This window comes from Marmota marmota, unplaced genomic scaffold (assembly GCF_001458135.2).
Source record: "Marmota marmota marmota unplaced genomic scaffold, marMar, whole genome shotgun sequence".
NCBI classification, from domain to species: Eukaryota; Metazoa; Chordata; class Mammalia; order Rodentia; family Sciuridae; genus Marmota; species Marmota marmota.
Window position 1 is genome coordinate 23,849,433 of NW_025999932.1, and position 23,049 is coordinate 23,872,481.

The window sequence follows — 23,049 nt, forward strand, 5'->3', positions numbered from 1 at the left end:
TATATATATATATATATATATATATATATATATATATATATATATATATATATATAAAAGAGAGAGTGTGAACTAGCTGATCACAAGGATCCCTTTCAGCTTCAAGATTCCAATTAGAGTCTGGCTTAAAACCAAGGAAAATATATTTTTGCATACATATTGCCAGTTTGGTAGAACACCTGTGTCTTTGTTTTGATCAAAGCTTGGGGGATGAGTATATGGGTCAGCTGTCCAGTGATTGGTTGGTTAGTTTTTTTTTTTTGTTTTGTTTTTTCTTTGAGACAGGGTTTCACTATGTTTCCCAGGTTTGTATTCATCTAAGATTAAGTGCTTCTCCTACTTCAGATCCCAAGCAGCTGGGACTCTAGGGATACACCACTGCTCCTGGCTGTGTCCAGTGATTCTTATATGTGTGTGAAGACTTGCACATATGACAGAAAAGGGCATCATCCTTAGATGTCTGATATTTTATCCACATATAGATCGGTGGCATTAAGTTGGACACAACCAATCTTTCTCTGCACCCCACCCCCGAAGTATTGGGGATTTAACTCAGAGCCTCACAAATACTAGATAAACATACCACCTCTGAGCCACACCCCTAGTGCTCAATCTTTCAATCCTTGGGGCAATGATGACTATTAAAATTTATTTGAGTTCTTAACAGAGAGATTTTCATTCTCCCAACGATCCCATCAGTTGGGTTCAACTGTTAGTTCCTTAGTTAAATTGAGTAATCTGCTCAAGTTTCCAGATTTCGTGAGAGGAAGGCACAGAATTTAAATCCAGAAAGTCTGATTCTGGTGTCCAAGTGCTTAACTTCAACACTACAAGTTTTTATCATTATTGTTGATGATTACTAGTAAATAATTTTGAATTATTGTCCCCTGGCTTATCTAGTCTAAAGAAGGACACAGCACTAGTGCCATTTAACACACTGCAAAGTTTTAGTAAGTTGTTTTTTTTTCAGTCAGTAATTTCTTAATCTTGCTTGCTCTCAGAACTCAGGTTTTTTTTTTTTTTTTTTTTTTTTAGTGCTAAGGATTAAATGTAGGACCTGCATATTCTATGCAAGTGTTCTATCACTGGGACACATCCCCAGCCTTTTTACTTTTTATTTTGAGGCAGGGTTTCACTGAGTTGCCCAGGCTGGCCTGGAACTTGTGATACTCTTGCCTCAGCCTCCAGAGTTGCTGAAATTACAGGTGCATGTCACTGGGCCTATGTATTTATTTCATGGATAGGTCTGATTCAGAGTCAGTTAGGGATGCCATGAGTGGTAACAGTGTCAGAGGTAGGAGAAAGAGCTGTAGAAAGTAAACAGAATGATTTCAATCTCTGGTCCCATTACTGGTGACTAGACAAGTCTCTTAGGTGATTGTATTTTAATTTCTAATAAATGAAGGCAACTATATTTGATCATTTTCAAAAAAAAAAAAACCTAGGTAATTTGTGCATGTGTGTGTTTGTATGTAAGTGTGTTTCGTGTGTGTGTTTTAGAGAAAATTATCGAGATATTCAATAGGAATTTAGGTAGATGGCTAGTACATGTAACTTCCAATTATTGCTGCATACACTGGTATTAAATGATAGTCTGCACTCTCTATAAGAGAGTATAACAGATTAGCATGAAAGGAATATGTAGAAAAAGAAGAGCAGAAATTGAGTTTTAATTAATTTCATTAATGAAACAAACTAGATTTCTCCTGCTTTATGCTGCCACAGCCTAAATGGTAACCCATTGCTTTCCTTAAAAAGAATTCCACTTTTAAAATCCTTACCTTGTTGAGAAAGAATAAGTCACGTTTGCTCTTGAGGTAGTTGGATAAATTTCCATATTTGCAGTATTCAACAATAACCATCAGAGGCCCTGCAGCCAAAATAGCACATGCTCAGTCACACCAAGTCAATCAGCCATTAGTCAGCCTTCAGTTGGACTGAGAAACCACAAACCAACCTGTCTTTTATTAGTGGATCTAGGAATGCAACTTAGGGATGAGAGGCTGTGAATGAGCACTGTGACTTCTGCAATTTAACCTGAGAAGGTTTTCAAAAATACAATAAAAAATGAGGGTAGGTGTGAGGAGGAGCAGGAAGGGAAAGCAGAAGAAAGAAAGGAACAAAGAAGAGAGGCAAATGCCAGGCACCCTCTACCCATTAGCCAGACCCTGGCAAGAGGGGCTCTGGTTACTGTCACACCAGCCCCAGAACCATTCAGCAGTTTCTTTTTCCTTCCCAGGGCAGAAAATAGGCTACCTGTTCTGTCTGTTCCCAGTATTGGTGTCTGGGTGTGTCTACACTGAGTTTGCCTAGGGACTTGTGAGGCAGTAAAGCAGAGGATGATAAGTACCAGATAGTTAATATTTTAGACTTTGCAGGCCAAAGTACCAGATAGTTAATATTTTAGACTTCGCAGGCCAACCAACTCCTCAATTGTACCCTTGTAACCTGGAATCAGCTTTTGTTAATACACTCAAGGAGTACGACTTTTCTCCAATAAAACTTTATGAACATATAAGTTTGAATTTCATATATTTCCACGTCACAGAATACCATCCTTTTCAACCTTTTTTTTTTTGCCCCAACTACTTAAAAAACTCAAAACATTCTGTCTGTCTGGCCATAGCTTGTCCACTGGCCTAATGAAGCAAGCTGTTGGGAAGGGAGCCAGCTGCCCCGTGAGTCCCACGTGGTGGCTTGAAGGCCCGCTCTTGCCTGCTCCAGGCTCCCCGCAGCACAAAGATTACTTCCGGGTCTAACCGGAAGTGACCGAGAGCTGCTTCAGCGGGCTGGCTGCGTGCTGGTAGCCAGCAGGCCCCGCGGAGGCCCAGACGCTCTACCACTTCAAGGCGTCCGAGGACATAGCTCATACGGGTAGAGTAGTTTTCTGTTACTATCAGGACTTTTCTGGTTTTAAAATGTCTGTTAGGAATCCTTACAACACCTCCTCTTCCCTCAGGGTACCAGAGCGGAAGTCCCTGTAGAGCTGTGCATCTCCCCACCCAGAAAAAAGACTCGGCAAATCTCGTCTCAGGGGTCCAGCAATTCTCTTGCCCCGGTAGGTGCTTGCATTACTGACGGCTAACTGCCCAGGGCTCAGAAGCCTTCGAGGAGGTGAGTGGTCTCCTTAGCCCTGATGCATTTTATAGGTGCAAAGCCAAGGCAACTACAATGAGGTTGCCGCAGCAGGAACTGGAGAAAAGCTTATCAAGGATAATGAAGAAGCAGGTGGGACTAGGACTGTATTTCTGGCCTCTCCATCCCTCAACTCCTCTTTCTACCCATTACCACTCCTAACAGACCGTCTTCCCCAATGCACCTTCCCCCCAGTTCCTGCACTGGGAACATGGAGAACATTTGTATGCACAGTTTTGTTTTTTTGGTTTTTTTTTTTTGCACCTTTCTTTCTGGCAGTGAGTCCACATCTACACCCAACCATTGACCTTGCCATCGAGGAGGAAAGAAAGATCTCCAGGAACTTTCTGGAGCCCTCAGTCAAAAGGCACAACCCTATTCCTGTCCCTTGGTTCAGGATATAAAGTTTATCTGCATGGTGGGTCTGAAGGGAAGGGCCCTTTTGTTTGTCTCCCACATTATTTCCTCCTGGTATCCCACCAGTAGTGATTCATTCTTTTACACCTTTACCTTAGTCATCCTGAAATAAAAATGCCTTCCACTTGACCTAGACCCTCTTGAAGGAGATCTAAAAGGAGGTCCTCTTCCAAATTTTGGATTAACTGTACTGGGAAAGCATTTCTAGCATGGGAGTACCCTTCCATAAATGGATAGACTATTTTTTCTGGATCTATTGAGAAGCCATTTTCCTGGAGGTGAGGGAGAAGCTGTGTGTGAGAGTTCTTGTGTATGGGAAATGATGGATCAGCACCCACCCCACTTCTCCTTTACCTCCTTGCTTGGTGCAGGCTCCCAGCAGGTTAACCACGTTCAGATGGTGGCCAATGTGGGTCAAGATCTTGAGCTCAGTCATCAGAGCTTTGTATTCACTGGCTGTGGCCCCCTCTGTGTGAGAAGCAAGGAAGAGTCAGGGCAAGAAGACAATGGGGCTCCTTCCGCTGGTGGCATTCCTGCCTTCTGTGTTTGTTAAGGGTGGGCCAGTCACTTCATTAACTTCCCTACTACATTCTGCAGAAAGGCTAAGTCTCCGAACTGTTTTTATTACTCCCACCCTCCTGAGCCAACATCCTTTTGATTACAGTGAGGCCTAGTGCTGTGGTGGGGTTAGTCACTGGACATTTCCTCTTGGTGGACCTAGTGTGTTTAGCAGTGTGCTGACACAAAAGCTGGGTACTTCATGAAAGTACCTTCCAAAGGCATCTCTTCTAGCAGAAACAGGTGCAGTGAGAACCCTCTAGGCAGGGGATGTATCCACACCTCCCCTTTTTGTCTCACTGTGTCCTCAGGGGAGTCACAGAGGAGCACCAGGGGCCTGACAAGGGCAGGATGGCTGCTTCTGCAAACATCTTTGCAGTGTGTTATTTTCTTCCTATATTCTTTCATACTTGGAGTTCACAGAGTTATCTTAGGTTGTGGGGATACATAGCATTAGACTAAGTTCATTCTCACTCAGAGATAAGCAACATCAGTCCGAGAATTAGCAGTCTAAAGCCTAAATTTCGTTTCTTCTGTTTATTCTCATTGGTTAATTTCTATGGCATTCAATATTCTAAAATTATTTTTCAGAATATTAAAGTATTGTGGCAATGAAATAGTCCAATAATATGAATCGGAGTAAAAAGATATGAGGAAGCTCGATGGTAGAGCATGGGGCCTTGGGTTTGATCCCCAGCACCAAAACAAAACAAACCCCAGCAACAACAACAAAACCCCCAAAGAAAAAACAGAACAAAAATATAAGGAGTAAAAGGATCTAAAGTAAAAAGTACAAGTCACTCCAGCCTACTTACCTTCCTAAAAGTAGCTACTGCTGATAATTTGAGTTCAGATCTTTTCCTATGTGCTTATATATACCCCAATGAAATCTCATTTTTTTGAGGGTTTACATAAATTGGATCATATATATTTAATTTTTTTCCTCCTCTTTTTAATATATCAGAGATTATTTCTATTCTGTGTTTGTCAAGGCTGGGCCAGTCGCTTTTTAAAAAAAAAATATTCCTTTTAATCAGTTAACAATGTTCCTGCATTTAAACTGTCTATGTGTTTTTGGTGTTACAAATATTGCTGTAATTGAAAGCCTGTGTGTCATCCATCTACAGGTTCTTGCTTTTACAAATAATGCTATAATAGAAACTCTATATCCATGTGTAAGTATTTCTGTCACAGTGCTGAAGGTGGTGTGTATACTGAGCATTATGGAAGATACTGATGTGGTATTTCATAAGCACAAATCATTTTTTAATAATAACTAGATAAACTCCAGAAGCCTCCCACTGGGGTAGGGGTTGGTTCACAGTAGATGCTCAACAAATATTTTTGGATAAATACACAACATGATTTCTCATTTCAGACATGGATGTAAGGTCCTAATACGTTAAGGTTTTATTCAGGGACACTTGGAAAGAGCTTTTTACTAATGGCCTTTGTTTGGCATTCTGCTTTTTCTATTTTTCCCCCAAACAGATGGCCAACCAATTAGGCAAGAAAGCTAATGAAAAAAAATTTTTAGGAATTTTATAGGGTGGGTGATTTGGAAATGTTTTTCAATCAAAAAAAAGTAGGAGGGAAGATATATTAAAGATTACATACATGATTTCTTTTTTTAGTTGTTGATGGATCTTTATTTTATTTATTTTATATGCAGTGTTGAGAATTGAACTCAGTGTCTCACATATGCTAGGCAAGTGCTCTACCACTGAGCCACAACCCCAGCCCCATACATATATGATTTCTGTATGACATAGAATAGATTCTCTGAGTCTTTAAAAGAGATCTCAAGTCAGAATCTTTTCCCTTCCAACTCATCAATCCTGAGAATTCACATTTCTGATATATTTCTCAGAAATGCTGACATAGCTATCCAGGACCATACTGTGAGAACCACTGCTCAGATGGTTCCATTTCTAGGCAGGGCCACAGGTGTGATCTTGGATGTGTGATAGAATAGTGTGGACATTAGACATGCCTCCTAGATGTGATATGAGAAAGTAAGCAGGGAAATGGAACAGGGATCATTTGAAGGATTTGGGAGCAATGGGCCAATTTCCAGGAGGCTAGGTCTCTGTTCTCTGCTCTTGTGGCACTGTGTTGTGAGGGAAAGAGCAATTCAGTCAATGCTGGTGCAGACCTTATTGTTTCTGCCCTAAGGGCTATGCTGCCTTGCAGAGGCTGTCCAATCTTTCTGGACCATGTTGCCTCATCTACCAACTTGGAATAATAATATCTACCTCAGAAGATTGGTGAGAGAAAATAAGAAAAATAGAAATTTTGTGTGATTCAACCTAACAGAGTGTTTAGTCTATTACTTCTCACATAGACACATTGATGCTACTTCTCCTCAGCAGCCGGGGTTGGGGGAGCATGCTGGCATTGATATTCTCACAGAAATGCCTGTAATCATCTGGGTAGTCCACCCCGAACAAAAGTCCTGATTGTGGATACGAAACTCCAAATTAGAGCTGTCGGGTTCTTTGTAGCAATTTTTTGAGGAGCACACATAATAGTACAATGTGATAATTTGATATATGTTTACAATGTGTAGTAATCAAATCAGGGTAAATAGCATTCTATCTCCCTAAACATTTATGATTTCTTTTGTGTTGGGGACCTCTGAACTCCTCTCTTCTATTTCCTTTTTTAAAAAATATATTTAGTTGTACATGTACACAAAAGCTTTATTTTATTCATTTATTTTATGTGGTGCTGAGGTTTGAACCCAGGGCCTCACATGTGCAAGGCAAGCTTTCTACCACTGAGCCACAACCCAGCCCATCTCTTTTATTTCTTTATAAAATATATAATAAGTTGTTGTGAACTGTAATTGCCTTTCTGTGCTGTAGAATACTGGAACTTACTATTTCTGTCAGTTTTGGTACCTATTGTCCAAACTTGGTCTCTCCTTGTTTCATAGAGTTTCATCAATTTTCCTCTGATGAGGACAGCCTTCTGAGGTGGCTTCTGAAGTAATGGTGGCAGTGGTGGATTAGGAGTAAGACCTTGGAAGTCTCCCTAAGCACTGAACCTTCTCTCCTCAAGCTCATGCTAAGTACCTACTTAGTCCCACTGCTTCCGGTGCCTCAGAATATCCTGGCAAAATCTTGGAGACTTTGGAAAGCTAAAGACTGCCCTTTGAGTTTTCAATCCTGTCTTTTTTTTTTTTTTTGAATCATGTATTTTTCAACATTAGATATACTTTGACTTTTTAAATTTAATTTCTAAAGAAAAAAAATTTTTTTTTTTTTGATAGGGCTTGGCAGTATAAATTAGTTTACAGTTCTGATCAGTTAAGTTGTTCTAGCATTCTAGTTTCACTTTATAGTTAGGGCAAGTTCAAGCTAAGCCTTTGGGATTTGTGATGTGTAGCTAAGTTTCCATTACAGTCATAGTGGATCATGTCAACACTTTGAACCTATGGTTACAATGGGCGTATGTCCTTATTAGTCTAGTCTGAAATGTGAGAAGAGAGAGATCTTAAGGTGACAGAGATCATTTTCCCATGGACAGTTCTGGATTGTTAGCACTGACAAGGTTTATTCTGAGCTAGTGTGAGCATAATCTAAAACACCTTGGGGTGGGGGAGGGAAGAAGTTTATTAGATTAGACAAAGGGGAATGAAGGGAAGGGAGGGAAGATGAGAATAGGAAAGACAGTAGAATGAATCAGACATAGCTTTCCTATGTTAATACGTGAATACACAACCAGTGAAACTCTGTATTGTGTACAACCACAAGAATGGAATCCTAATTAGAATAAGTTATACTACATGTATGTATAATATGTCAAAATACACTCTCTTGTCATGTAATCTAAAAAGAACAAATACAAATTAAAAAATAAAACTCCTTGAACAAAGGGAGCTGTAGAAGAAACTGATATTGCCAGAGTAGAAATAGCTGTGTTTATTCCTATATTCAACTTGCACCAAAAGTTGGGGAATGTGTAAAGATTATGAGTCAGACAAAAGCCAAACGACAGCACACACACCTTTCAGCATCTTCACAGCCACAGTCCGGCAGGTGGGTGATTTCTTAATGCCAAATGCAGACGCTTGAACCACTTTCCCAAAAGCCCCTCTTCCAAGCGATTTGCCTACAGTGAAAAGAAGACATTGGTTTATTGCCAAGCCAGCAAGGTGAGTTTAAGTGTTTTTCAAGAAGGAAGTGCTTTTTCCTTTGTGTTTTGTGAGGCTATAGCTTTGGATGAATCTCCAGTGAACTAACCCTAAAGGAGACATAATCAGGAACATGTTTCTGGGGTTTCTTCCTCTTAGCTCTTTTCCTCTGCTTCTGAGGCTCCTGCATCCTTCAGAGCTAGGGTAGGTATTTAGTGAAGGTAAATATTTTCCTTTTCATAGAGTCCTCCAAGAGAGGAGACACTACCAAATCCTGAGTGGTCTCTTCCATTGTTAAGTAACATCACCAAAAAAAACTTCTGTATGTTTAACCTAACCCCTGTTTCTTTTTTTTTTTTTTTTAATTTTTTTTAATTGGTTGTTCAAAACATTATAAAGCTCTTGACATATCATATTTCATACATTAGATTCAAGTTGGTTATGAACTCCCAATTTTACCCCAAATACAGATTGCAGAATCACATCGGTCTAACCCCTGTTTCTTATCACTTAAGGTCATTCTTCTGTTCTCAGCAAAAAAAGGAGAAATCAAGAATGGTAGTTGTAGCCATGGGTTATAATGATGCTTCATAACTTAAAAAATAAATACTAAGTCATTTTTTAGACATCCTTGCCAGACAGAATAATCCCTGGCAATTATTATATGATCATTACAAGTCCTCATGCTAGACACATGATAGAAATTTGTTTCACTCCCAGAAAGATGGTTACCAGATTCAATAACCAAGCAAGATTTCTTTTGTGTGCCCATTATTTATGCTATAATGACTGTTAATATGCTTCTTTCTCCACCCTTCAGTGAGCCAAGTTGACTCAGATGGGCAAGGATGCTGTCTGAACCTTTCCTGTACTTCACCCAGTGCCAGGTGTAGAGCAGGTCCCTTGTACAGATGATGCAGAATGGAGAGAATTCAGAAATTCATGGGCTATGTAAGGCAGGTCTCATACAGTCATAGGTAACAAGAGGGGGCTGTGGGATGGAGACCAGGAGATTGATGCACACATATTCACACACATTTACATACACATACATACATTTGTATATTTTTAAATTTCTTGTAAGGTTTGTAATAAAGCTTTCCTACTTCCTCATTGTATTAGAATCGTTACAGTTCTCTGTGACAAAAATGTCTTCATCTTGCCTCTGCTTTATCTCTTCTACTGCCCCCATCCCAGGCATCCAGTTAGGACATGGGAAAGTTTCAGTTACCAGCATAATCACAAGTGCCTCTGTGTGGATGTCTCTCTCTGTCTCAGAGCGACATGCTCTGCTTTAGGAGGGGAACAGTAGTGAGATGACATGTTTTTCCTGTGGTCAGATGTTCATCTGTGGTGACTACTGAATACCATTCCTCCCAGAGCATGCAACATGGGCAAAGATACAGTCTCTGGTTTTTTCTTCATGTAAAATTGTCCAAGAAATAGAACGGGTACCCTGTGTTTGAATACAAAAGCATCCAGTGTACCATGAAAGTGCTGCACTTGGAAATTACGTCTTTCCCAGATTGGTAAAATTATATTTCAGTTGGAGGTTTATTATCTGCTTTATTTAGGGTTAAAAAACAGTGTTTTCCTTCCACAGTGTGCCTTCCATCATCTAGTAGGAAAAGTGTTGTGATAGTCTCTCCACACACTCCTAAGACCCTTGCCTGTTCTGGGCACATGGAATCCTTTCTCTTTCTACAACTTCCGCCCCCATGCATTCCCTTCTCAGCCATCATAACACATTTTGTTTTAACAAGTGTTTGGGGGCTTTGCGTCTGTCAGTGAGAATACATTGGTTCTCACTTGGCTTCTCTCAGTCTTTTCACTTATACTCTTGGAAGTTGATTGCTGCCTCATAAAACAGCATGAAGCTATTATGGACTCTTTAATCATCTGATGTGTTGGAATTCTTTTGCAGACCCATGGTTCCAGTTTCAGGGAGCACAGTTGCACTGGACTTGACCTTTCTCCATCCCTTTCCCTTGAAATTCTCCTTAGTGTAGTGCCTGGAATGCTACAAACTAGCTTAGAAATGTGTTAGGTCATTGTCATACTATGCAAGAATACTGGAATTTTCTCCAAGAATGTCCTGGACTATCCAGGACTCCTGGCCACTCTGGGGAGAGTACAGGACAGCAAGAATTGGGCCGCTTTCTGGCATTCAGGGAGGGTTGGTCTCAAAAGATGCAACACCAGTCCAGGCACTGTGTACTTGCCAAATCCCAGAGACTCCCTGTGTGGTTTCCCATATTAGGTAATTCTGCCTTTAAATTATTTTCCAATAGAAAGATGCAATGTCAGACATTATCCTAATTTCTGTGATAAATTTAGAGGTGCTGAATTCTTTCCCAGGGTTAATGAGAAATCATGAAAAAAAGTGAGGGGGGTGCTGGATTCTTTTTGTTCTTGGGTTTTAGGAGTTTCAATGGTAGCAGCACCTTTGACCCAGGCTCCAACTGAATCCATCGATCAGTTACCATAAATTTTGCCTTCCCTCACCAGGCTGTTCATAGTGACCAACAGAGCAGGTACAGCTGAAATCATTCCTTGGTCTATATTTTTCTCTATAGTTCCAGTCCCAGTGTAACTCTGCCCGTCAAAGCAGCTTTTCTTTTCATCGATCTGGATATAATCTTGGTTACTTTCACTTGCCAGACGTTACTTCATATTACTTTCTGTCACTTATTTGGCTTACAAAACAAAGAAGTCTTGGGCCTCCTTGCTCCCACGTTAATCAGAGGAACATTCCTGTAAACTTGCAGCCACACTATGCATTAAAAGACAAAGTTAGACTTGACATTCTTTCTCCTACCCATTAAAGACAGTTAAATGGAAACCAGCCAGATCATAGCATGTGGCAAATCCAGAAAGGAAAAGAATGATAAGAAAGATTTTCAATAAGGAAAAAAAATGCCTGAAATGGGATTATTCCCCCAGGAGAATTCTAGGAGAAAGGTTAACAATCTCCCTCAATGGATCACAGTGATACCAGGGAGGAATGAAGGGCCGGGAGGGAAAACTCATGTGTCCTGTCCTGGAAGAAGCATATTTGTGACTAGTAACTCTGGAAAGCAGTGAGGCTCATGCTTGTGGGAAAATGATCTGATGTTCTCTGCCAAGGTTACTGAGGGGCTGGGCTAGCTGCCATGTAATTTAGACTTGCAAAAGGCACTCATCCAGTGTGCCACCTGCCCTTAACTTAATTTAGTTCATTGCTTTTTTTTTTTTTTCCTGTCAGTAGCCATTGCTGACTTTTCTCCTGTCTCTCAAACTTTTTCCCCAAGCCAAACAGAACCTAACCTGATGCTGTCCTTTCTTAAACCAAGCAGAACATTTCAAGACCCTACAGAAAAGGAAGACTAGCCACTTTACCCTCTTCTCTGTCCATCCATGCCCCCAGTATAGCTTGGGAGAGGGGTCAAGTCATTGGATTTGGAATAGGGGCTCTTCACACTGAGAGTGACAAACTCCAGGAACACTGAACTCACAATCTGTTTTCCTAGTTCCAACCACTAATGACTCTGGCATACACAGGAGTAAGTGGAAAACTTTCAGAAGCCACAGTCCAAACATTTTGGGTAGGAGTGATTGAGGTTCCAGTTGTTTTGTAGCACCATGGGTTGGAGATTAATGTGCATTGTGACGTCTGAGTTGGAGGAACTAGGGGTAAGCTGAGGGAAAGCACATTTGTCTGCTGTTTACAGCATCTGCCCTACCTGGAAAACAAGTTTGTGCTCTTCAAAAATGAAACTTAAATGATCCCCTAGGGCTTTCTACTCTGTCTGGACGTTCCCAACACTCCCGGAAACTCCAAGGTTATAATTTGGGAATTTGCGCAGAGAAGTTTTGAGCCACATCCTTGAAGAGTACCAACTCTTTCACCAAATGTTTAATTTCACTGTTACTTGCCATCCTGAATTATGTTCTGGGACTCACGTGGCTAACTTCCCAATAGTTTCTACTTAAGAGTGCTGGCAATTATAAGCCTCCCATGAGAGCTCCTCTTTCCCCCTTTCCCTTCACTTACCTATTTTGCATCTATCTCCATACCAGCCCTTTGAGGGAGGAGACCCAAACCCAAATACCTTTGTATTCTCAGGGCTTAGACTAGCATCTGCTGCTCAGAGATGGGGCTTAAGAAATACTGAATGAACACACAGGTGCTCCCTTATCATCTTGTACTGTTGTCTCAGCATTCCATTAGGATTTTTGACCTCTGTGTACATCTCCCATGCTAGTTTGTGGACAGCTGGAGGGTAGAATCCCACAACTTATTTACTTTTGCATCCCTCAAAGCACAATGTTCTGCATGAAGTAGGGGCTCAGATAGGTTCATGAGGCTGTTGAACAAGTATATTACCCAATTTAAGTCTCTCCCGGGCAAACTCCCACTTGCTGGCATCGTAGGGGAGCCGCTCACACTGCTCATCCAGGGGAACTTCATCTGGGTCCATTATAATTGATAGATAGTCAGTTTTTATTTGGGAAGACGACTGAAAAATAAGAAGACCTCAAAGTTACCAAGAAGAAAACAATTTGAAAAACCTCAGATTTTAAATGGAAGATAATATTTCTGCTGCTTTGGGTTATTTGGTTGGAACTATGTGGTCAGGTCCAGAGAGTACCCCTCTCCCCAAAGTGTGCAGTCTCCACAAAACAACTCCTTACTATTCTCATGAGCATTTCTGCAGTACTAGCTCTACCATCCTATCTTGTATAAAATATACTCAAATTTTCTAGTGACCTTATATGTCATGCTTGCTCTGAGACAATTATGTGGTAGTTTTTCTAAAAAATGCAAAGCTATTGTTATAAAATCATCCCAAACAATGACTAAAAATAGTTTTCTGTGGCTATTCTGTACAAGCTGAATGTACATTACAGATAGGCCAGTAGTAAGGTGAACTGTGACTTTTCTGCATTTACAAGAAAGGCCAGAGTGGTAAGTAAATGCAGGATCTGTGGGGTAGTGAAAGCATATAGCTTATGAAGTGTTTAAACCCTCAGTAGACTGGACTTCTTAGTTGATTCAGCTACTGGAAAACACTATACAATCCATTGGTGAGATTACAATAAGACTAACCTTTGGTAAGAAATAGAAGTTGATTATTTCAAAGGTCAAGGGGTAAAACACAACCACATTAAACACAACCACATTCTGAGTTCATTTGGCTTTTGGTAGGATAGCAAGTATCTAAGACAGGCATCTGCCATGAGGTGCTTGCTTTCTTGGTAATGCATATCAAGCTCAGAAAGTACCCTATATGTCAGACCATAGGTAATTGGACTTACATTTAATGTCAGATTTATGTCGATGTGTATATTTCCTGTTAATGGGAAAAGTGGCAGAATCGATATTTGCATTTCTGTGGGCAGGCTCTTGGGCAGGACAGAAAGAAGCAGGCTTTCACATATAACTCTTGCCTAAAAGTTATGTAAATTTCATTTAAATGAGGTTTGGGGCCCTGCTTTCCAGACTTTTCCCCAAGTGGAATGAGAGGTGGAGTGAAGAAGATAGCCCTTCTGTACATACCATTTCACACCCACTACATTCTTCAGTCCTTACTCACACTGATCTGGGCCATTACAGCTCACCTAATCCATCACTTGGAGTCGTTTTCCTTCTAACAACAATTATCACGAAAATGTGTGACAAATAGTTCAAGGCAGAAAGGTTTGCCTGGCCTCCATAAATAGTAGAAATCAAAGATATAGAGCACATTTGTCACTAATAGCATTTGTCATTGGTGTTAGACTGTAAAGGTTTATCAATCTGAAAGCCTGTAGATCAGTATAAATTTTAGTTCAGGGTGCTGGGTGCTCATGAGAGAAGTTACTGGATTAGCTTTTATGTTCAATATAGCCAAGGCTATGAAAAACAGTCTCCAGCCTTCAAAGAGAATAGGATAGCTGGAACCTGGCACGGGGCATATTGGGTTTATGTAGGAAGTGTGGAAGCATTGGCAGTAATGTTGACAGGGGCTGAGAATTGGGCAACTGGAGATAGTGTTCCCATGTGATAGTTACGGAATTTTATGGTTTATCTCAATATGGCAGATGAGACAAAACACCACACAGATGTTAAGCAAGGGCTTTGAGGGCAGCATGATAGTAAAATGTTAGTTGACAAAATATTTATTCTCTCAATTGACAGTAACACTGAACAGCCACTAGGTGCTTGGCTTGAAGGCTGACTGCATGGGTTTGAGTCACAGCTCAACCTTTGAGCAGTCACATAACCTTGGGCAAGTTGTTTAACCTCTCTAAGCTTACTTAGTTTCTTTATCTGGAAAATAGTGAAAATAATTGTACCGATCTCCCGGGGTTGTGAATATCAAATGAAACAGTCCATGTATAGTTGTTAGAACAGGACCCAGTTTATAGTAAGCATTAATAAATGTTAGTTACAATTTTAACCCTGGTATAGCAGAGTGGGGATAATAAGATAAGATATAGTTTTTATTGGTGAGAAATTGATATTGCAGTTAGAGAAACCACATGGAAATATTTTTGGTGCCTTATTCTCTTCGCCTCCCACAAATTTTAGAGGCATTCTGTTTTGGGGATAAAGATCTTTTGCTTCCCATCATCAAAATTTCACAGAATTTTAGAAATAGAAGGAACCTCTGTAATATGGTCTAAATTTATTATTCTAGTAGTATTTCCTCTGTCTTCCCTTATGCTGAATAACCAGACTGCTTCCCCAATCTGGGGAATAAGAAAGGGGTGGAGTCAGCTGTGTTTTTCTGCTTCTTTCCTTCAAGCTACAACCTTCAAAGTCATTTCAAGCATCGCTTTCTCTGAGGTCTTTTCTCCCGGCTCTCCTCCTTTGAACTCCTATAGCTTTGTACCTCTCTTACAGACTTGGCAAGCTTTGCCTTTGTTAGATGTATTTCCCTATGTGATATGTCTCGCCTTTCAAAACTATTGTGTGACCTTGTTTTCTTCAAAAGCAGTGGCCTTAATTGTCATGTCTTAAAACCAATCAAACAAAAACCTGATGTTACACATTTACCAATGAGGGTGGTGCCTAGCTTTGCCTCTCATACCAACGTTATCAAGTGTGCCTTATGGGTTTTGAATATCAAAGAGCCTGTGTTCAAAACTAAGCTCTAATTATAGTAACTTAAACCAGTTTTCTTATCTTTCTGAGCCTCAGTTTCCTATCTATAAATGAGAATAATATTTTGGAAAGGATTAACTGAGATGCTACATAAACAGCTTCCCACGAGACCTGTCACATTAATAAGGGTTAATCTCTAGAAAGGTTTCCTTGACCCTTCTTGAGTCCTATTCATTCTACCTCCTAAATATTTCTCAACTTTAATCATTTGGTCATCCCTACCATCATTTCTTACTTTAACTATTTATTGTAAGTCTTCTCCTGGGTGCCTTTCTATTCACTCTCGCTCCTTTGGTCCATTCTCCCCACTGAAGCCCAAATAATCTTTCTAGATGTATATCTGTCACACTTACCATCCCCAACCTTTGCCTAACATCCCTCCATCCACAAGGCTTGATAGCTTATTTTTAAAAAAAAAAAAATTATTTTTTAGTTATAATTGGACACAATACCTTTTTAAAATTTATTTATATTTATTTATATTTATTTATATGTGGTGCTGAGGTTCAACCCAGGGCTTCACACGCGGTAGGCAATCGCTTTATTGCAGAGCCACCATCCCAGCCCTTGACATAGCATTTAGAATACAGACTTGATTTCTTACTATGGCCTACAAGTCCCTCCCTAACCAGCCTTTGCGGCCCGGTCCTGGCCTTGCCAGCTTACCCTCATATCTTATGCTATTTGCTCTCACCACTGAAGTCCTACTGGACCTCTTATTAGTCTCATTCTCATTATTTTCCCTTCCCTTGCCCCAGCCTCAGACGTGTTTTCCCCTCTGTTTTCAACACTCTTCCCTCTATTCTTTGCCTGACTGCCCCTCTTAGACATCATTCCGCTAGCATAAGAGTTGCAGTTTGAAATTTGTGTGGTTGATTCAAGTCAGTCTCTTCCCAGATTGCACACTGTAGCATTTTCTTTTCACTGTCACCAGAGAGCCTGGAACAGAGCCTAGCACTCTGCACCCAACGAGGTGACAGTGAATATCTGAGGCATGAATGTTAGTCTTCCCACTGCATCATAGAGAAGCAGGTTGTATTGCAGGTCTAATTGTAGAACTCTGATGTTCTGAGTTCCAACTGGACACAATGTTATGGTGGGATCCAAACGGTATTGGAACAAAAGTGTCCTTATTGTGATGTTATGAGAGCCAAATCAAAGGTGGGTTTTAATTTTACTTTTATTTTTTTAGCAGAGTGTAAGATGAAGGCAATGAAGAATTTACAGAACCCAAGCTCAATTTAACTTAGAGACACTATTACAGGGCTGGGAGTATAGATCAGTTGTAGAATGCCTGCTTAGCATGTGCAAATGCCTGCTTAGCATGTGCAAAGTCCCTATCACCAAAAACAAAACAAAGAAGACTTAATTACAAGCTTTTTAGATTAAAGACATCCTTCTGTTCCTGAGAAATATTTATCTGTTCATTGTTTTAGCCTTTCATTTGAACACACCACTGTCTAAAGATATTTTCATTATCTTGTTTCAGTGTTCATCATATCAGAGATAGGAACTAGAAGGAAGGGAAAGAAGAGAGTCTAACATTGTGTAGTACTTGTTCTAGACAGCAGATCAGGCAGTTTAGAATATTATGTAAAAAGGAGCAGAGAACTTCATCTGATATGTTCTTACCCTTTTCAGCTTTCGGATAAAGAGAGTTAACAAGAGCCAGAAGAGGGTCGCAGCCACACAGGTACATGTCAAAGTGATCAGCTCCAGATTAGACTTGTCTGAGGTTCCTAGAGAGAGAAAAATTACCAAGATGATGCTAAAAAGATGAACTGAAACTAAGTTTTTTTGCGCCTTTGTTAAAAGGCCAGTGCCCCTAAGTGGTTTATCCTGGTGAACACAGTCTGCTGGTGCAGAATGAGCCTCAGAGACTGAGACTTATGTTCTGAGTGAGGCAGGGTACACAGTATTACCATAATGAACTCATACATGAAAGACTTTCCGGAAATTCTGCTGTTGAGTTTGCAAACTCTGTAATCCCAGAGATAGCTAATTAAAAATCAGAGGAAAAATTAAAAATGGGGAAAAATTAAGGCAGAAACAAAAGCCCATTAAAGTGCTAAATCTGGAATATGTTAAATCTCCCTGATGGGTTTTAGAGGAAATTCTAAAGAAAAAGAAAAAAAAATGACATAAAAGAGTTCCTTTGGGACTCACAAAATTCTTCAAAGTAGATTTAAAAAATAAAAATAAAACTCAAGGACTGTCACGATTGCCTGCTTGGTCCTTTTGGAGAAGCCAGTCCAAACCACCCACAGTCCTGCTCCCTGCAGCTGGGGCTCTATTTCAAACCTCATCAGTAGTTGGCTTGCATGGGCTAAGGTGAGAGGAGGTGATTGCTGTATCCTTCCCAGTCACCTCATTTCCCAAGATTATAGAGAACAAGAGCTGAGCACGAATCCTTCAAGACTGAAAATAAAAAAATGCATAGTCTTTAAGCGATGCCTCCAGTATTTGTTAAGGAACGAATCCCTGGTGGGCCACAGTTGTGGTTCCCTATGTATTGACTCTGGTGGACAATTTTCCAGGAATTCTAAAATAATGCCATTATCCTCCAACTCATTAAAATGAGACAGGTTATATTATGGTAGGCCAAGAACAAGTGAAACTTTTTCTTCTTAGAAATGATGATGTGAATGATGATACTTTTATATGCCAAGCACTCACAACCACCCTGTGAACTGTGAAGTAAGTGGTAGTAATCTCAATTTCATAAATGCTTCATCTTGTAGGTCCCAACTTCAGTTCAACAAAGATGTATTAAATCTTGCTAAAGCAAAGATAGGTGCCATAGGAAATAGGGAAAATGAGTAAGGGAGAGTTGCCACTGCCAAGAAGCCCATTCAGACCTAACCAGGAGACTTAAGGCAAATACAGAGAAATTTGATTTTTAAAAGCTTCAGAGATTCTAAATGTAATGTTTTCCAGAAGAAGTGGTATTTGAAAAGGATTATGATGTGCAGAGATTAAGGCAGGTATTATGGTTTGGATAGGAGGTGTCTCCCAAAAGCTCACATATGAGACAATACAAGAGGATTGGAGGAAAAATGATTGGGCTATAGCCTTAACCTAATCAGTGAATTAATCCCTGATGTGATTAACTGAGTGGTAACTGGAGGTAGGTGGGGTTGTGGCTGGAGGAAGTGGCTCACTGTGGGGGTGTGGCTGTGGGGTGTATTTTTTGTATCTGGAGCTTGGAGTCTCTGCTCCTTGATCACCATGATATGAGTTCCCTCCACCACATTCTCCCACCATGATATTCTACCTCACCTCGAGCCCTAAGGAATGGAGTCAGCCTTCTGTGGACTAAGAACTCTGAAGCCATGAGCCCCTAAACAAACCTTTTCTCCTCTGTAACTGTTTTGGTCAGATCTTTTAGTTACATCAGTGAAAAAGCTAAGTAAAACACCAGGGGAAGGCAGGATAGGAAACAGGAATGGTGTAAGACCCAGACCTGGGAGATGATAGGGCAGTATGATACAGGTCACAGAAAAGGACCAAAGCATAGAGAACTATGTATTGCATGATGGTTAAAACTAAATGTTGCAGACATTTGGAGTCATTGGAGTTTTTTTTTTTTTTTATCCTGAATCATAGCAAACACACGTTAGAATCCTGCAGATAGCAAAACGATAATATTGAGTAGAATGGGCATGCATCCATTTGCCAGCACATCAGTCCCACAAACTAGATTATTCCTATGTTATGAGTGAGGAAATTGAAACAGTGAGATTAAGCCATTTCCCCAAAGTCACACAGCCTGAAAGTTGTGATTTTAACCTAGGTTATCTGACTCTGCATGTTTAACCGCCATGCCTTCAAGAGCATGCCACTTCCTCCTCCTTTCTTATCTTTTTGGCCTTTACAAGTGCATATTAATCACTTCCTATAGGCCTCATTCTCCGCCACAAAGTGTCTTTTAGTATAGAGGGGAAATTGGCATTTTCTTTCCATGCAGTCCCTCACAGACTCCTTCCCATTCTGTTTCCACAGCTTTTGAATTTGTCATCTCCTCTCCTCCCCATTGTCACCGTCTAAAAGTAAGGCCTTAACAGTTCTCATCTGGACCACTGTGGTAGTCTCCCACCTAGCCTTAACTGTCTGCTGTGTCTTCTCCACCTCTGCAGCCAGAGTGGTAATCCCATAACACAAATTCAGTCTGGTTACTCCTCTGCCTTAGTTTCAGCATTTGCTCTCCGTCATCACCAAGATAGAAATCCAAATCCTGAACTGGAGGTCTGGCTCAGTGGCAGACTTCTTGCCCAGCATGCGTGAGAAGTACCTCAATTAAAAACAAAGACAAAATCAAAAACAAAACTTGAAATGCTTAGGTTATTTATGTTCAATGTTGGCTATCTCTTTAGTTTCACCTCCTGCTGCCCTCCCACTTGCTCCAAAATACTTACCACTTTTTAAATGCACTAGCTTGCCAGGCACAGTGGCACAAGCCTATAATCTCAGGGGCTCAAGAGGCTGAGGCAGGAGGATTGCAAGTTCAAAGCCAGCCTCAGCAACTTAGCAAGGTCCTCAAGCAATTTATCGAGACCCTGTCTCAAAATAAAAAGGGGGCTCAGTGGGCTGGGACTATAGCTCAGTGTCAGAGAGCTTGCCTAGCATGCATGAGGTGCTGGGTTCGATCCTCAGCAGCACATAAAAATAAACAAATAAAGGCATTCTATCTATCTACAACTACAAAAAAAAAAAAATTTAAAAAGGGCTGGGGGTGGTGCTCAGTGACTAAAAGCCCCTGGGTTCAATCCCCAGTACCTAAATAAATAAATACATAGTACACTAGCTCTTCTGGATCTCCATACTTTTTCTCCCAAGCTTTCCAGCTGAGGCCATGTCTTATTCATCTTATTCATACAACTCCTCAGATGAATGGATAAATTATTATTTTGCTTTTTTTGTCTCCAAAGAGTTTCATGAGGCTTTCGTGAGTTCAAGGTCAAATCCCTGGTCTGCCGGGCATGGTGGTACACATCTATAATCCCAGCAGCTCTGGATACTGAGAGCAGAAGGATTGCAAGTTCAAAACCAGCCTCAGCAATTTAGCAAGGCTCTAAGCAACTTAGTGAGACCCTGTCTCAAAACAGAAAAAAAAAGGACTGAGGATGTGGCTCAGCTGTTAAGTTCCCCTGAGTTCAATCCCTTGTACCAAAAACTACAACAAAACAACAACAATAAATCCCTGTTCCCACATATTAATTTAGTAAGTATGTGGACCACCACTTGTGTCCCAGATTTATTCCAGGAAGTGGTATATAATGGTAAGAGAGAGGGTGTGGTTGGTGTTCAGATCTGAACTGATGAGCATGTTCAGAGTTCTCAGTGAAACAACAGAATGTAGGATCATGGTTTTCTTTTTGCTGCTGTATCCCATTTTTGGAAGAGTGCCTGGCAAATAGGAGACAGCCTGAAAATAGTGTCAAGTGAACTCATGAATTTGGCTTCATTTGTCTTTTTGTCAACTTGTGGTTAAGTTTCCCTGAACCTCATGAGATTGAGAACAACTTCCTTATAGAGGTTTCAAAGTAAGATAAGCTTTTCTCTCACTGTGCGTCCTGATGGTGGGAATATTGTAAACTCAGGAGTGTGGATTTCTTCTACAGTGTAAGGCCTAATGCTGCATTGCTATATGGACACACACATCCACACACATGTGTGCACACACCCTTGCTTATGCTGCAAATAATAAGTTTATGGAATTTGATTTGGATCTTCTCAGGGCATGGCACAGTGGCTTTGGCTGTCACAAATGCTGATAGCATCTTGAGACATGGCACTGTCTTCATAGAACCTCTGCAGATGCTTCCCGCCTGGAATGTGCTGTGAGAGGCCCCCTCTGGTTGTAGGAACTTTCCCACTGCATTCTATGGGGCAGGAAGCTGACCCCCAAAGTCTGATTCCACAGTCCTTACTCAAGCAAAATTCCTCTCAGAAGGACTTGACTATATTTGTGTACAAACACAGTTAAGGAATCAGCTCTTTGAAATTATCTTCAAGATGAACATGTATTAGGCAAGAAAGACCTACTTATATTGATAATATTCAGTACTACTTCATAAAAATATAAATAAAACAAAGAATTTTACAGTCTATGATGTAGCATCTGTGCTGTATCCCCTTTGATAGCTGTATCTCTATCCATTTGAAATGCCACCAGCAGGATATCCTATGCTCACAGGCTGATTTAAATAATAAGCCCTTAGGTGTTTTCTCTGCAGTCAGATGTCCATATATATATACTGGCCTGACTACATCCAGCTTCACTTACCAATGACAGCTTATGAGCTCAGTGCATGAAATAGCCCAGCTGTGCATGGCAGGGGAAAGGAGGCCAGCGGAAATGTGGGTGGGATTTGATAATAATTAGAAGCCTGTGCTGGGTCTCAGGGACATCACTCCCATGTGATGTGTGTCAAAGGCCAGCTTCAAGACACAGTACAGGACTATTTTTATTTGGGATACTTAGAAGAATATAACTAATTTGAAGAGTATGTGGTAATTGTGCCTTTTATTACAGATTGCTGATGTTATCGTACAGTGTTCCATGTAAGTCGTCCTCTCAGGCTTCATGTCATTCCTTCAGAAATAGGAAGGGCAGGTTCCATGCAGGGTTTTTTGAATTCTGAAGTGTGCTGTGTCTTGTCTAGGGTCTCTGCAGCTGCGCAGTGGCCTGAGCCTTTCTGATGGTGATGGAGGCTTCTTGTACACGTGGCCTGAGTTATGTGGTCTGGCAGCAACATACAGCCCTGGCACTGTGTGGCACCCAACTGCTAGAGTCCCAGAAAATAGAGCCAGTGGGCTCCAGATGGTTTCCCAAGAAGCAAACCACCCGGGTACCTTGGCCCCCAGCACCTGCCTTGACTTAGGGACTAAGTACACATTTCATCAAGAATGGGCAAGAAGCCATCATGTGACCCTTTGAGTAGCCAATTTGTAGATCAAGGACTCTGCATCCATTTCCAGATTCATAAAAAGCAGGGATAACAGCCCCTACCTGGTAGGCTTCCTCTGTTCCTTTTTTTCCCCCTTTATCACTTTTAAGTCCACCAGGGCAAGATTTATTTTTTCCAACCATCCAAACATACAGCGTGTATCACAATTTTTTTTTTCCCCTAAAACTAATTAGATTTGACCCAAGTATCCATCATTTTCTGCAGACTGCTGAGCTACCACCTTCCTGCGAAATTTGCATGACAACACAGGGTAGTTTAGTTTTATTCTCTGGCTCTATTGTTATTTTACTTTGAGGTTTTTTAGGAACCTGTTAATGCTGATTTGGAATCCATCTTAGGACAGATGTGTGGAAATACTGTATTCAGATTAAATTTGAAGTACATTTTCAAGAGTAATTTAGGTAAATATGTTTAAAATTGCTATTTATGACATTAGTTTTTAATACCACAAACCAAATCCCTCAGCCAAACAGGAATTGTGTGGTTTGGAACACCACTTGGGTGATTTACTGGCTAAGTTCAGAAGAGTAAAATACAGAAAGTTGTATTGAAATGGGATCCGTACATCATATTAATAAACAATAATGTTAGCTAATAACTTATAACCTTTTTTATCATAGGATATATACTATATTAACTATGTTAATCCTTAAAACAATCCTCTAAGGGTTAGTAAGCTTCTTTAGTTTCTTCTTCTTTTT

At 40.5% G+C, this 23,049-nt stretch overlaps 1 protein-coding gene across 1 annotated transcript in view; it reads right to left on the reverse strand.

Annotated features, from left to right (window-relative positions):
- The window catches only part of Flt1 (fms related receptor tyrosine kinase 1), a 201,730-nt gene that overhangs the window by 27,320 nt on the left and 151,361 nt on the right, over positions 1-23,049 (reverse strand). The window contains exons 17-21 of the mRNA XM_048800762.1: positions 17,010-17,116; positions 12,615-12,747; positions 8,122-8,226; positions 3,907-4,020; positions 1,782-1,870 (exon numbers count right to left, since the gene is read on the reverse strand). Of these exons, the coding sequence (XP_048656719.1) occupies positions 1,782-1,870; positions 3,907-4,020; positions 8,122-8,226; positions 12,615-12,747; positions 17,010-17,116 (548 nt within the window). The remainder of the gene's footprint in view (positions 1-1,781; positions 1,871-3,906; positions 4,021-8,121; positions 8,227-12,614; positions 12,748-17,009; positions 17,117-23,049) is intronic.